Raw genomic sequence first — 16,423 nt, forward strand, 5'->3', positions numbered from 1 at the left:
AAAGAAAGTATGTTAAACTGTATGTATGCATGTATGAAATTCATGAAAAATTATATGAAATGTATGTAAATTTTGTAAGCTTACCCATACTGACTTTTAAAATGTACTTTCAAAAAATAGTTCCATGTCCTCTTTTATTTCCTGAAAAGCTTAAATACTTCATTAAAAAACAATACTTTTTATCAATTTTAAACTTATAATTTTCTCTAAATTTAGGATTTACAGTAATGGCTTAAGACTAATGTTTAATTAATATTAATGATAGATAAAGATACTTTATACACAAAAAAAATATTATTGTCAAAACATATTAAAATCTTGAAACGATCAACGGACAAAATTTAAGATGAAGGACTCTTCAATTGTTCTGAAAGTACAAACATTTTAGATGATATATGTTTTGTAATTTTCATATCATAAAAATGATTTTCTATGAATGCCCAAAATTGAGTGCAAGCAGGAGGATATTCTAAGTTAAACAAATGATAGGTCTTAAAACAAATATCAACTGCTCTTAAAAAGCAGTTGAAAAGAAACTTAACTCCATCTACATATACATAAAAGTTTAATATATTTTCCAAGTCACTGTCACCTATACCAAGCATAAATGGCTGAATGCTTTCACCTTTACTCTTCAAAAAAGATATGTGGTCTTCAATCTCCTGAATGGATTTACCCATAAATAGGAATGCCTGCTGTGAACTTGAGACTGTGAATTTGACCACACTCTTCTTTCCACAGTTGTCTTTTTTCACAGATTTTTGGGTAGGAAAAAGAAAAAAGTGGAGGCACCATAACAATTTGACTGCTGTTGCATCTGGAAATAGAATTAAAAACACATTTTATAAGTTAATGGTAAAGTAAAGTAAAAAGTTGTCAGTTTCTAACCTATAATTAATAATTAAAAGTGTAAGTAGTAAACATAACATAATTTCGGTGGACTAGAATTTATGATTTGCTACCAAATACGAATAAAGAAAAAAATAAATTAACTTATTACCACTGTTAACATCTTCTTGATTTATAGATTCCAGCATTGTTCTCATTTTCTTATCTCTCGATTGAGTTTGCTTGAAGAGGAAATTCATTAATGAACTGGCTTGTTCCGGCCATCTAGCAAGTATACCTGGACGACTCCCATAAATTGTTGCAAAATCCCTGTCAATCTGGAGAATAAATTAATTATTTTGGGGATTTTTTTTTCGTATTGTGTCTGTATATAATAAGTGTATTTATATTGTTTTTATAACTCAATGCAACTTACCAATCGAAAACCAGTTGGGGTCTTATACTCAGGCCATTTTGCAAAAATATCATCCAGTGAACTAGCTTGCTGCACGTTTTGCATCCTATATTGACTGCATGCTTGCCAACAGCTGTCAAATTCCGTAACTGATAAGTTGTCATACTTTAAGCTGCGTATACACTCCTCTGCATCAGTTTCTGGGGCTGTAAGTTAATAATATATGTTATCATGTTTATTTTTACATTTTTGCCTACTTAATATTATACACAGAACAAAAAGAGTGCTGAGTAATAAGAATGAATTATAATTATATAATAATTTAAAATGAATTCGCAAAATGAACAAGCAAATTTAACTTTAAGTGGTATGGTTTATTAACTATTTACAGATTTTTAAGGTACTTACAGAACTGTTTATTACGTGGGTTTAGTGGTTCAACATCAGTACTATCAGACGCATCCGTATCTAAAGGTAATGTCCGTTTGAGAAGAGTCCGATAACTCCTTTTGTCGTTACAAGCTTTCGCATATATTTTCCCCCGTCTTCCAACACGATAATATTCCAGTTTTTCTCCAGGAAAACGATTAAGAATTTCATTTTCTAGTCTATAACTGGTTTTTAGGGACATATGAAGGTTATTTTCTTGAAAATAACAGCATATTATGCTTATCAATATAGATCTGTGTTCTCCCAGTAATTTAGAATGACGCTCATAGTATTGTGTTACAATACTCGATTTCTTGCAATCATTCAATATGTCTGCTAAGTGTATTGACACTTCTATTGGTTCTGGTGAAACAGGTCCTCTTGAACTAGATGGTGTGATGGGTGATAAAGAACTCAGATTTCTTTTTAAAGAGGTACATTCACTACCCTCTTCCTCCACAAACAAGGATAATCCTGAACGCCATTCTATTAAACTTTCTTCGAACACCACAAGATCACCAATTTTTTGATCTTTAAATAGCATATTTATGTGGTGCCGTTTGATTACTTTCAAAATGTCGATTGTGATTTTTTCAGCTATATTTAAAATTATAAAAAAAAATGAGGCAGTTGGTTTTGCCAAAGATTCAAGAAAAGTGTATGTATAGATTTGATACAATTATTATGAAAATTAATTACTACTATTATATATGTACATATGTATAATATTAAACTTTAAAAACTAAGTCAACTATTTTCATTTTCATTCTAAAGCTAAATCAAGTATTACAAAGTTTTATTTTTTAAATTTCCTTACATAAGTGAAATTTGATATAGGTAACGTCGATTATTTTACATATTTATTATGCTTTAAAGTGATGTAGTAGACTTACATATGAAGAATTCTGTTAAATGATCTAAATGCCACGACTTGAGCAGTTTTTTCAAAGCATCCTGAGAATTTTCGAATCGCTGATTTGAAGAAGTTAGATCCTGACAGTCGTTGTGTTTCAGGGACGTTATATTGCAATTTTGTTCTTGTTGACTGAAACATTGAAGAGGTCCAAGTGAATTGTTCTCTGAGTTGTTAAAAGATATGTTTTCAACAACCTCTACTGTTGGCCTTCCATACGTTGGTAAATTTTCTATGTACAAGAAGGTTTAGTTTTGATTAGGGCTTTTTTTGCCCTCTAAGCTTTCATTCATTGTATAATTAATGACTATCTTTCCCAGTGAACGGAACTGAAAGTATACAAAGAATTTTTTATAATTTAAAATTTTGGAACCCTACACAATTCTATTGACACATTTATTCTCAAGTTCCTTCACCTTCTCTATGGCAGAAAGTATTCTTTTATGTGCATCATAGTTTTCCCTTTCGGAGTTTTTATTACTGTTGATGGAGGTCCAATTAATTCCTCAAAATTTAAAATAAAATATTCACCCAGATAAGAAGCATCAATTTCAAACGCCATGTAGTGGGGTCGGTAGTGAATTTCATTTAATTTTTGACAGAATAAAGTAATATCTTCTTCGATTTGAACGAAATTTATAATTAAGTATATATTATAATCATTAGTTAATCTGGACACGTAATAGCCACTTTTATATTCAATGCTATTGAATTCTGCCTCGCACCAAAAGCTCAGTCGGTCTTTCTGAACCTCCATTTTGTTGCTTATTAATGAAATCAAACCACTATGCGTGTTGTGTTTCTTCCAAACTACGCATTTAACGGTGTCATATTTAAAATTTAAAATTCTATTGGCAAACTTAAGCTGAAATTTTTTTGCTAATGTAAGGCATATATTTTTCCTGGAAGTTATAGCATGGGAATATAATTTAAAGCTTTTGTGCCTCGCTTCATATTTAAAACACCAATATTTCCTTAATGGTCCTGATTTTTGTAATATTGTTGGATAATGTGTAATGATATGGAATTTGGGTTTTAATTTGTCTTTAAAAACATGAAGATATTAATCATTATGCGTTTTTATTTTGCTCCTCGACTCATCTGAGATCTCAAAGCATAGTACTATAATAATTAATTCTAGAAGGTTTAAAAGAAAGTTCCAAACGTCATCAATTACTGGCACCATATCTCCTACCATAAGAGGCAGTAATTGAGCAAAAGTAAGCATTTCCCTTGCTGACATTCGTAGATGGCGCTTTTGCAAATGAGTTGGATGTATTTCGTTCGAAACATTTCCTATTTCTATAGGACCGTATTCAAATGTTTGTTTTCGTTGGTTTAATGTTTCTAATGAAAAATATTTTTTTATTTGAGTAAAATGAATTATTATGTGACAAAGATCGTAATGGCATATCCCTTCAAAGATGTCATGCATAACATCCACGCTGAAGTTTTTAACAACATGGAATGAAGGAATGTCATTAAAACAGCATTCACTGTTAATTCCAGTTTCTTTGGGATTATTTTTTTGTAGGTCTGAGTTGTAGTTACTTATAGTTCTCTTTTTATCAGAATTTTCCGTACAAGTTTCATTGCATGCATCTTTATTTAAACGACAAAATCGACAAAACGTTCCAGAAAACGACTTATTGAAACCCAATAATGTGTTAAGGCCTAAGTTATCACCAAGTATAAGACCCAAAATAAAGTGAACGTGGTATGTATCTCCATCTGGTGGCCTTAAAAGAATACCTTCTTCTTCGAGAAATTTTAACTCATTTATGAGGTGTTGCAAACATTTTTCATTTCCGTATTTTTTAATGTCTTTTGATTTGATTGCTGCTGCTAAAAATATGTTTTCTAGCTTTGCTTCATTAAGGGGCATACAGGCAAAGGAATAATAAAAGTTGCAGATAGAGTGTACTGAGGAATGAGATCCGAGGGGATTGTTAATTTCAAATTCGTCTGCATACAAAAAATATGGAACAAGTATTTTGTTTGGGTACAATTCACACTTTGTTTTCCACAGTTCTCCCTGAACAAAATTAATGAACTGATTATTTGTTTTCAAACATTTCATGTGACTTAGCATATTAGAAAGAAAGTTTTCAGTTTCAAACAATGCTCTGAATTGTGAGCGAAGCGGTAATACAACTCCTTTGTTAATAACTTCCTGCAAGTTCAACTCCCCATTACGATGATTCATACTTATTTCTTTATTAATTACAAACTCATTCACATCTTCCATAAATCCACACTTTTTAAGAGATTGTGTTAAAAGATAATCTGAACCACATTTTTCGAATGGATTTTTACATCCATGAATCACACTACATATTTCATTTAAAATTACTTCATTTGACTGTAGTTTGGATCTAGTAAAGCTATCAAAAATTTCAAGAATTGGTTTGATAATGAAACTTAAGGAACCTTTCTGTATTGCGTAACATCTTTCCTTGAAAAATTGTCATTCGAGTGTAATGATATTGACCATTTCAGTGCGCTTTCCAAAAGTTTTTTTATCGCAATTTCCTTTTCAAAAACTTTTTCCTTAACAGAATTTGTTTCGGTTGAAGCTGAATTCGCTAACGAACTATCAAGTATGATTTTATTTTCATTGAAGGTGGGGCTTTCATTTATCACTTTAACATTAGGCTTTATTTGTTTTTGAATTTCTGTAGGTTTGAGTACTTTAACATGTAATCGCGTTATATGTCTCCTGTAACTGGAGGAACTCATGAACAATAGAGAACATTTTTTGTCAAAACAACGAAAAGTACTGAGTGAATTCAAATCATGTTTTTTTCGAAGATGATGCATTAGGATATCAATATGCTCAAACTCTTTTTTGCAAACGAAGCACAACATTCTAAAATATCTGAAATAATTTTTAAGGTTAATTGCTTGTTCGGTAGAAAGTATCAGATAAGGAAAAACATAATGTGTAGTTATTATAGCTATCGGTACCTGATTATAAGAACTAGCTAACTCGTTAACTAGGTAATTTTTAAACAATAGGTACAGTAACATTCTTAAATAGATTATTATAAAATACCGATTTACATTTTAATTTATTTGTTTTTGTTTCGCTAATTTGGTCTTACATTCTTACATTTACACATTCATTCAATTTTGTTTAAATACAATTTGGATATAGATACCAACAATTTAAAAAAAAAATACAAGAACTCAATACATGTGTGTTAAAAATAAAATGCACGACTGGGTCGTACGAACTTGCTCCTGTAAGCAAAGAGTCTGTTTAAAAAAGTACTTATATGAATTGTCAAAAAAACCGAACGATCTTTGTATATTAAAACCATAGTACTCTCATGAGCAGAAATTTTTAGGGCGACCAGATGCCGAGTCGTTGGCGTGGCGTTAGTTTTGAAAGTAGAGAAATTCAGCGGGAGCGAGAGAAAAATATTATTCCCATTCCCATAAGCAGCCAGCAGAATAAGGGAGATAATTAATTTTCGACCCAAAAAGTCAACACAATTTCCTTCATTTTATTTGAGTCTATCCTCGTATATGTTTTTTTAAGAAAAGAGCTTCCATATGAAGGTTGATAAATTTGTTTTTGTTTTATTTATATTAATGTACTTTATATAACAAACAAAATGGCTTCATATTGTATCTAATAAGGGGATGAAACAAACTTTTGCATGTTTAGGATCTTTTACCGATATTTGTTTTTTTTTTTACATTCACAAGTCTGCTTTTACTTGTGTACGATCTTTGTATATGAAAAATGGTTTCTATTATGTATAAAGCTACGATGCGATTCATATAGATTCAACTTGTTCCTTAAAAGCTTTTTTCCTTTAGATAGCTTTATTGTAATTTCATATTAGAAGAACAAGGATGGAAAATAAATAAGATAAGAAAGAGGCAGACCATGAATGTTTAAATTGTAAGGCGATCGCCTATTGGTTGTGTAGTTAGGTAGCAGGTAGATGTCTAAAACGACCATAGAATAGTTCACTTGGCGTGCTTAGCTTTATGCAGATAGATAGATAAGGACATGTTTATGATGATAATGAAGGAATGTTATTGGTGGCTAGAAGGTACATACTACATTCCTTCTTAAGTTTTCAGCGCAAACATGGAATTATTACGTTCAGTCTTTTTTTTCACTAAAGTTTTAAAAAACAAACATACAAACAAGTACAAGAAATTTCTGTTCATGTGTTGTTAACAGTCAAGCTCTTGTGCGTTTTGGATTTTAGTTAAGAAGTGACACGTAAGCAATAAGCAGTAGTTGTAGAAGTTGTACGTAATACCTTTATAAATAGGTACAATGTGTATGCGTTGAAAAAGTGATTCTAATTGAAAATACATATCTATACTCTTTCTGGCCAGTTTCTTTAACTTGTAGGTACAAAGTATTTATTCTTTTATATAGGCGAAGGCCAGTAAATCATATGTGAAACAACCTTATTCGTAAAGAATAATATTTTAAAATCATTATATACAAGGTTACCAAGATAATACTTCTTGATAGACTCTTTAAAATAGATTGTTGATTAAATATATCATATAAATGTGTACCAAATGCATTAATTTGGATGAAAGATAGGAATGTAATTACAATTTTGTTAAAATAATGCGCTCTTTCGGGCTCATGCACACTAAAAATAATTAAAAAAATAATATTTTAAGATTCAAAATTTTACCTGAAAAATAAGTTTGTCTTCAAAAATTTAAATGCCATTTTACAAATAAAAAAACCGTTGATTTTTCAAATTTTTATTTTGAAAATCGTTAGAGCGGTTTTTTTTTAAATTAATTTTTTATATATAAAATTTTCCAATTTTGTTCTAAAAATATTTTTGGAATGCAGTTGTTTAGTGATTGTAAATATACGTCCTAAGTTTGAATTTCGTAAAAAATTGTTGACCCGTTTTTGAGATATAGAGTTTTGAAAAATAAAAATTCAATATTTTTTAAAAAACCCAAACAATTAAAAATTGCATTTTTGTTAATCAAATATTGTTAACGCAATATAGGAGCTTATTGAGAAAAAAAAATTATTCAAATCAGTTTATAAGTTGCTGAGAAAATTAAAAAACAAAATAACGGTTCTATGAGAGGTACCTTTCCTGAGCAATACAAAAATATGGTTTTCTTATAAAAAGAAGCCAAGTTAAGAAATAAAATTTTAGAGAAAATTTAAAAAAAATCCATCGGTTTGTTTTTGAGAAAATTCGAATTTTCGGTTTTTGACCAAAAAAATTGTATGGGGGCCACTGTTAGTTTTGATCTTAAAAAAAAAATGAAAAAAACGCCTAACGCGAATCTGCTCAAAACCTTAACTTCCAAGTTTGAACTTAATCGACCCAATGGTTTAGGCTGTAGGAGCGTGGACAGACAGACAAAACCGACCGGACGGAATCGCGGGACCCACTTTTTTCGACTTCTCTACCATCGTAATATCAAGTTTGATTAAAATCTCGAGTTCGAAATTTTGCACGAATGCAGTTCCTATATGTCGCAAGTAAAAATTGAAAATGAAATTATAATAACTTTTCATATAATTATGTATAATGGTAAGAACCAAAATAAGTATGTTTTAACTTCCTCTTTGACAGAAAATTGGTTTGCATAAAAGATTGGTAAAATTACTAGATCTATATCAAATTATTTCGGACATACTGGACAAAAATTAATATTATATATAGCTTGAATTAAGTTGAAATTATAAGATATATCTATTAAATCTAATCTGATAAGACAAAATTTTCGGGCGAATGGAAAAGAATATTGTTCTTCAATATTTCATAAAACTAGCAAAACCAATCAACGCAATGTGCGATGTCTAGTTTTGTAATGTTTTTTGTACGTCCCTACTTATGCAAGTAAATGCATTATTATTCGAGCATTCTTTTAAATGAACAGTAAAACTTATCATATTTTATATAAATTTAAAGTTATGTTGAATTTACTCACTCTCAATCCGATGACAATTGTGTTCAGCTATATTTTGAATTAGTGTTTTAAATATTGGTGCTCCATAGAAAAAGTCATAAGTATTGAACAGGTGGATGTTAAGTTTTCCTGAATAATCAACCCGTTACGTTCCTTCTTGAGGTTTCTCCAGTTCACAAAATTTAAGAACAAATAAAAAGAAATGAAATCATTACAAACGAAAGTATTTGTTATATATTAAAGTAGAAAACAATTTTTCGCTTAAAAATAGATTGAAATGGAAGATTGCTGAAAGATCAATCAGCTCAAAAATCTGATAAGAAAAAAAATTGACTGACTAGAAATTTATTTTTTTCTCCTCTATTTCGTAAAACTAGCAAACACAATTAACGCAATATTGGTAATGTTTAGTTTTGCAAGGTATTGTTTTCAAAACGTTTTCATTTTGCGTTTCTATATATGCAGTACATAGAAATGCAGCGTGAATTCTTGATAATAAAAATAAGAATGTACCCTTTTCTAATAAAATATTAAAAGCTACGTATGTTAAATACACTTACCCTTAATCCGATGACATTTAATATAGGTGCTCCATAAACAGAAGTAAGACGAATTTTGAACAGCTCGGTTTGTATAAAATAATGGCCAACAGGCTTGTAATTTAAGTACCTCCAGTTAACATTTTGATTTAAATTTTAAGAATACATAAAAAGAGAAACAGATAAAATCATTAGATGCAAAGTATAAAAATTGTTTACAGCATGTACCAAAGAATTGTGTTGCAATTTTATTTGATTAATACCAAGAGATCAGTTATTAATATTTAGTGGAAATGGGATAAAACTTTGACATTTTAAAGAAATAAGTAATACTAAGTAAATATACTGGTTTAATTGCTTATTTTTATAAAAATTAATTGCAAAAACAAGAATATTTTAGGTACAGACGGCACATATATATGTATATGTATGTAATTCCTATAAAATATTAAGGACTTACCTTTTTAAATTTGAATTCTTCCTTTTATATTTTTAGTTTTCTGAATTTCACTTTATAACTTTTAAATACACGACAAGAAAATACACGACCAAGGCCTTTTTTAATTTGTCTTTATTCAATTTTAATAAAATTATGGCGACGGACACGAAACGCACCAGCAACGAATGAACTTACAAATCAAAATGGCCACAGAATGAGTAGTTTAAAAGAGCTTACAATTGAAACGAACGCGACAGTCGACACCATACTTTCTCAAATTGAAGTTGGTTTGAATTAAACAAATGCGACATGTAAACATTCGTTGATGTTCGGTCGACTAGTTTCCTGCTGATAGCCATGTTCACTCACACTGATGTCTTACGTATTATTAATTGTTGCATACAACAACAATTAGCACTGTTTATTGTTTCGATTTTGGGTTTGATGGGATTTTTCTAAAATGTTATGACATTTTACATACGGAGTTATGTTAGATTGCATACAAAATATGAAAAACATCATTTTTAAGAAAGTTTTCCATCAAATGAAAACATCAGCCATATTCTGTATGTAAAATTGCATAAATTTTATGATTCTAATCTTACGGTGGCGGGTTAGCAACAAAAATTGAGTTGAATCCAGGTTTTGGCGGTACACAATCAAGTTCGGCCACGTCGATTAACCCTGGGCTTACACTGGGACTTCGTCATTTTTTCAGACATGACCAAAGTTGCGAATGATAAAATCATAAAATTCTTATTTTTAAAGCTTTTTATTGGAAACAATTATAAAATGTGAGTTGCAGGTATATGAATATTTAAAAATCTTCTGTTTCGATAAAAGATAATTACTAACTAAAGAATACATTGCCTAAGAAAACTGAAACATTTAATAGATTTTCGCAGTTTACATATACAAGTTTTATGATAAGAATCTTGTAAATTGGTTTTGATTAACGTACAAAATTCAGAGAAGTAGTTTTTTTCAAGTTTAAACTTAAATGACATAAGACATCATTAAATAAAATGCACGACTGGGTCGCACGAACTTGCTCCTGTATGCTAAAAGTATGTTTAAGAAAGTACTTATATAAGTTTTTAAAATATTCCTGTAAAATAAGTTTGTCTTCAAAGATATAAACGCCATTTGATTTGTCTCAAAAAAATCCGCGCGATATTTCTATATGAAAACCTTAGTACTCTCATGAGCCGAAACTTTTAGGACGACAAGATACCGATACCGAGTCGTTGGCGTTAGTATCGAAAGTGGAGAAATTCAGCGGAAGCGAGAAAAAATATTATTTCCATTCCCATAAGCAGCCAGCAGAATAAGGGAGATAATTAATTTTCGACCCAAAAAGTCTACACTTGTATATGTTTTCACATTAAGAGCATCCATATGAAGGTTCATGAATTTGTTTTTGTTTTATTTATATCAATGCACTTTATATAACAAACAAAATGGCTTAATATTGTATCTAATAAGGGGATGAAACAAACTTTTACATGCTTACGTCAGCTGTTTAGGATCTTTTACACATATTTGTTGTTATTTACATTCATAAGTCTGCTTTTACTTGGGTACGATCTTTGTATATGAAAAATGGTTTCTATTATGTATAAAGCTACGATGCGATTCATATAGATTCAACTTGTTCCTTCAAAGCTTTTTTCCTTTAGATAGCTTTATTGTAATTTCATATAAGAAGAACCAGGATGGAAAATAAATAAGATAAGAAAGAGGCATACCATAAATGTTTAAATTGTAAAGCGATCGCCTCCTATTGGTTGTGTAGTTAGGTAGTTAGGTTAGATAGATAAAGCCATGTTTATGATGATAATGAAGGAATGTTATTGGTAATTTGAAGGTTCTTTTCTTACTACAATCCAATCCCATTTCTCATTTCCTATAAGTTTTCAGGCGCAAACATGTAGTTATTAAGTTCAGTTTATTTTTTTCGTTAAAGTTTAAAAGAAACAAGTATAGGAACAGGAAGTTGTATGTACGTAATACCTTTATAAGTAGGTTAGGTAGGTATAATGTGTACACGTTGAAAAAGTGATTCTAATAGAAAATACTCTTTCTGGCCCGTTTCTTTAACTTGTACTAAGTATTTATCATTTTATTTAGGCGGAGGCAAGCAAAAGAATAATATTTTAAAATCATATAGGTATACAAAAGTACCAAGATATTACTTCTTGATAGACACTTTAAAATAGATTGTTGATTAAACATATCATATTCGTTAATCCGATGCATGGGCGCTACACGGCCATAGTTGGTATTTACAATAGTTATAGTTATAAAAATACATTTATAACCAAATGCATTAATTTGGATAAAAGATAGGAATGTAATTAAAATTTTGTCAAAATAATTTACTTTAAATACAGTAAAAATAATTTAAAAAAAATTTTTTTAAGATTCAAAATTTTACCTGAAAAATAAGTTTGTCTTTAAAAATTCAAATGCCATTTTATAAATAAAAAAACCGTTGATTTTCCAAATTATTTTTTTGAAAATCGTTAGAGCGGTTTTTTTTTAAATTAATTTTTTGTTTATAAAATTTTTCAATTTTGTTCTAAAAATATTTTTGGTATGCAGTTGTTTAGAGATTAAAAATATACGCCTTACATTTGAATTTTGTAAAAAAATGTTGACCCGTTTTTGAGATATTGAGTTTTGAAAAAAAAAATTTCAATGTTTTTTTAAAAATTCAAACAATTAAAAATTGCACTTTTGATAATCACATATTGTTAAGGCAATATAAGAGCTTACTCTGAAAAAAAATAATTGAAATCAATTTATAAGTTGCTGAGAAAATTAAAAAACAAAATAACGGTTCTATGAGCGGTACCATTCCTGAGCAATACAAAAATATATTTTTCTTATTAAAAGAAGCCAAGTTAAGAAATAAAATTTTAGAGAAAATTTAAGAAAAATCTATCGGTTTGTTTTTGAGAAAATTCGAATTATCGTTTTTTGACCAAAAAAATTGTATGGGGGCTACTGTTAGTTTTGATCTTAAAAAAAAAATGAAAAAAACGCCTAACGCGAATCTGCTGAAAACCTTAACTTCCAAGTTTGAAGTCAATCGACCCAATGGTTTAGGCTGTAGGAGCGTGGACAGACAGACAAAACCGACCGGACGGAATCGCGGGACCCACTTTTTTCGGCTTCTTTACCATCGTAATATCATGTTTGATTAAAATCTCGAGTTCGAAATTTTGCACGAATGCAAAACTTGCCATATAGTTCCTATATGTCGCAAGTAAAAAAGGTGAAAATTTCGGTTAACTCTAAATATCTCACGAAACAATGACAAGAAACTTGAATTTTATATGATATATTGTTGCGTGATACTACCAAGTATATTTTTGGAAAAAAATGCAATTAACGGTTGTTTTTATAAATCGAAAAAAAAATAAAAAAAATTAAAATTTTGAGAAAAATCAAATTGACAGTTTTCTTTTTATGAAAAACAGAAACCTAATAAAAACATTACTCAAAGTTGAATTTCGAATCAAATATCTTTTTAAAGCTTCAGATTTTGGCTTTAAACTTATTTTATTCATATCTGATACTGATCACAACAACTATCTTCTCGCCTTTAATTTTTTCTCTGAATTAAGGGAATCATTTTATAACCAATACCTTAACCAAATGGAAAATAACCTTCTTTCTGATGCAAGGAAATTGTCCAAGTTTATAAATGTCAAACGAAAATCTGATGGGTTTCTCTCCGATCTCCTCCGATCCATAAACCATATCAAATCTATTTGCTAATTACTTTATCAAATCGTATACTGAACATCTGCATAATCCTGATCCACACTACTTTAGTTATTTAGATGGTTGCACTCAAACCTCCCTTTCATCGTTTACAATAACTGAAGAAATGGTACTTGCCAAAATCGTAAGCCTCAAAGAAAACTTTAGCCCTGGTCCTGTTGGCGTGCCGTCAGTTGTTCTAAAAAATGTATGCATTCTCTATCATATATCATATATGGAAAGATTCATTTATATTTCCCATTCATAAACAAGGCAATAAAATTGAAATTAACAATTATAGACCTATTGCTAAATTTTCATGCATTCCAAAACTTTTTGAAAGCTTATTTTATGATTCCGTTTATTTCCATTGCAAGCCTTTATTCTCCCCTGTCAACATGGTTTTCTTAAAGTCAGATCCACTACGATTAACTTAATTGATTATATCCAAAGTTTTGTCAGCCCTTAAGAATGGCAAAGAAGTTGATGTTGCATACACTGATTACAGCAAAGCCTTTTATAAAATATCCCATTAGATAATTAATCTTAAACTAAGAGCTCTAGGCTTTCCATCTATATTTATAAACTGGATAAGCTCCTATCTTGCGAATAGAACTTATAGAGTTCTTTTCCGTAACACAGTCTCCAGTCCTATACATGCAACTTCTGGAGTCCCACAAGGTAGTCACCTTGGCCCACTTCTCTTCGTCTTATCTTCTAACGATGTCTGTCTTAAATTAAAAACACTCAGATACCCTAATGTTTGCGGATGATAAGAAAATTTTTAAGATTATCTCTGCTCCATTTGATGCCTTACTTGTACAATGATCTTAATATCTTTTTTGTTTGGGGCATGCATAATTTCCTAGAGTTAAATGTAGGTAAATGTAAACAAATGACCTTTTCGCGCAAACAAATCCCATCTCATAGAGTATACTAATTCCTTAATGACGCCGTCAAGGTATTATGTGTGACAAACACCTGAATTTCCATTCCCATTTTGACCAAATTATTAATGAATCTAATAGATCTCTCGGTTTTATTAAGAGATAGTCAAAAAAATTTTACAACCCCTTTGTAACTAAAGAGCTTTACATTTCCCTAGTCCGTCCTCATCTTGAATATGCATGATAAGTATGGTATCCCTTTTATAAAAACCATTGACTCAGAATTGAAAATGTTCAAAGACGTTTCGTTCGATTTGCCTTACGTGGCCTACCCTGGGATGATACATCCAACTTGTCTGCTTGTTTCCATATGCCGATCGACTAAAGCTGATAGGTTTGCAGCCTTTATATATTAGATGAAAAAACGCTGATATATTATTTGCTCACCAATTGTTAATGGGCAATATAGATTCTCCGGCACTCCTGCTTGATATTCATCTTAACACCAACCAAATCTGCGATCTGTTTCCCTTTTCTATATCCCTCATCACCGCACTAATTACGGGCACTTTGAACCAAGAATTCCAGAATTCTTCATCACTGCAACGCTGCTATGGTAGTTTTCGATTTTAACATTTCCAAATAATATCTGAAAGATATCCTTTACTTTTTGAGTGCGTGAAGTTAGCCCCCCTTTTTATGATTTTCCAATTTTGGAAAGTTGTTCCAGGTTGTTCCCGGTTTGTTCCGCATTGTTCCAAAGTTTTTTTGAAAAATACCCAAAAATGGGGGTTTTAGACCCCAAAAACTGTTTTTGACCTATCCCCCCTTTTTCGAAAATCGTTTTTTTGAAAATTGTTCCAGGTTGTTCTAGTTGTTCTGAACATTGTTCTAAATTTTTGGACCTCTATGATCAAAATTTTAAAAGTTATGGGCAAAATTTGAAAAAATTCTAGCCCCCCCTTTTTCGAAATTCCAACTTTTTTTATTTTTTTAGATTCTAAAAAGTGTTCTAACCATTGTTCCAAAAAATGAGAGTCGTTAAATGTATATTTTAAGAGATATTGCCTAAAAATTTTTTTTTCAAAAATGCAATATACATCTCCCAATTTTTTTGTTTTTTTTTTTAAGCCTATATTTTAATAAAACGTGATTAAGCACATGCACAGCAACCAAAACTTGGCTTATAAACTATTATTTACGCTGATGATCGATCTTTCAAAAAAATGACTATTTTGTAAAAAATATTTTAGCCTCCCCTTTTCAAAAATTAAAAATTAAAAAAGTGTTCCAAGTCAAACCATACTTCTCCCAGCTCGTATCCAAATTTCGTCCAAAACCATAAGCAAATAACGCTGAAGGCGCACAAAAAAGAAACAAATAATATTTACCCTCCCGAGTGCCCCCCCTCGAAAAATTTTAAAATTTTAAGCCAAAGCTGTATTCTTTCAGCAAAGAACAAAATGTTTTTAAGATTCCAACTCTATGAAGTTAAAAATTAATATGCCTACATTCAAAAAAACATCCCCAACCCCCCCATTTACAAACTCCCAAACTTAAACAATATTTTTATATCCATAATCACTCACATGCAATTGTTCCAAAGTTTCATTCAAATATGTTCAAAAATAAAGATATTAAGTCCAAATAAAACTTAACAGTGTACTACTCTGTTAAACATATTCTGGCCCCCCTTTTCCGAAATTCAAAATTCCAAAACTTGTTCCCAATTGTTCCGGGGCTCTTCTAAATTGTTCCAGAGATTCGTTTCTTAATATTGATTTTTAGTATGAAAAATTTACAAAAAATGCACCCCCGCCCCCCCTTTTCCAAAATCGAAAATCTAAAACTTGTTCCCTATCCAAAATCACTCAAATCAAATTGTTCCAAAGATTCATTCAAAAATATTCAAAAATGAAGAGTTGAAGCCAAAAAAACACTTTAAGTCGAAAAATCATGTTATCCTTGTTCTGGCCCCCCTTTTCCGAAATTCAAAATTCCAAAACTTGTTCCCAATTGTTCCGGGGCTCTTCTAAATTGTTCCAGAGATTCGTTTCTTAATATTGATTTTTAGTATGAAAAATTTACAAAAAATGCACCCCCGCCCCCCCTTTTCCAAAATCGAAAATCTAAAACTTGTTCCCTATCCAAAATCACTCAAATCAAATTGTTCCAAAGATTCATTCAAAAATATTAAGATCTTAAAAGTATCAATTGGGATTTTCCCAAAACCCATGAAAGGGGTCAGGTAGAGGGATGATAAGATAAAGGGGT

The 16,423-nt window shown here is 30.4% G+C and overlaps 1 protein-coding gene across 4 annotated transcripts; it reads right to left on the minus strand.

The window, feature by feature from the left end:
• Positions 1–213: 213 nt before the first annotated feature.
• LOC129953603 (uncharacterized) lies at positions 214–9,166 on the minus strand. Of its 4 annotated transcripts, XM_056066845.1 has the most exons (7): positions 9,074–9,166; positions 8,535–8,679; positions 2,566–2,914; positions 1,652–2,269; positions 1,265–1,449; positions 1,001–1,166; positions 214–817 (listed from the first exon to the last, which is right to left on the minus strand). In XM_056066845.1, exons 4-7 carry the CDS (start codon positions 2,214–2,216, stop codon positions 342–344), a joined length of 1,392 nt encoding a protein of 463 aa, XP_055922820.1. In that variant the 5' UTR covers positions 2,217–2,269; positions 2,566–2,914; positions 8,535–8,679; positions 9,074–9,166; the 3' UTR covers positions 214–341. The 4 variants fall into 4 exon arrangements, with proteins under 4 accessions (XP_055922820.1, XP_055922819.1, XP_055922822.1 ...); XM_056066844.1 differs by lacking the exon at positions 9,074–9,166 and having other exon boundaries at positions 8,535–8,749; XM_056066847.1 differs by lacking the exons at positions 2,566–2,914; positions 9,074–9,166 and having other exon boundaries at positions 8,535–8,749.
• Positions 9,167–16,423: the final 7,257 nt, after the last annotated feature.

The sequence above is a fragment of the Eupeodes corollae genome, unplaced genomic scaffold (assembly GCF_945859685.1).
Source record: "Eupeodes corollae unplaced genomic scaffold, idEupCoro1.1 scaffold_1150, whole genome shotgun sequence".
Classification (NCBI taxonomy): domain Eukaryota; kingdom Metazoa; phylum Arthropoda; class Insecta; order Diptera; family Syrphidae; genus Eupeodes; species Eupeodes corollae.

Bases quoted from the DNA above. Each gene is read 5' to 3' on its own strand.
- LOC129953603 (XM_056066845.1), bottom strand. From the start codon at position 2,216: ATGCTATTTAAAGATCAAAAAATTGGTGATCTTGTGGTGTTCGAAGAA. The intron at 1,167-1,264 runs GTAAGTTGCATT...TTTATTCTCCAG, and splicing joins CCCCAACTGGTTTTCGATTG to ATTGACAGGGATTTTGCAAC. The intron at 818-1,000 runs GTAATAAGTTAA...TTCTATTTCCAG, and splicing joins TCAAGAAGATGTTAACAGTG to ATGCAACAGCAGTCAAATTG.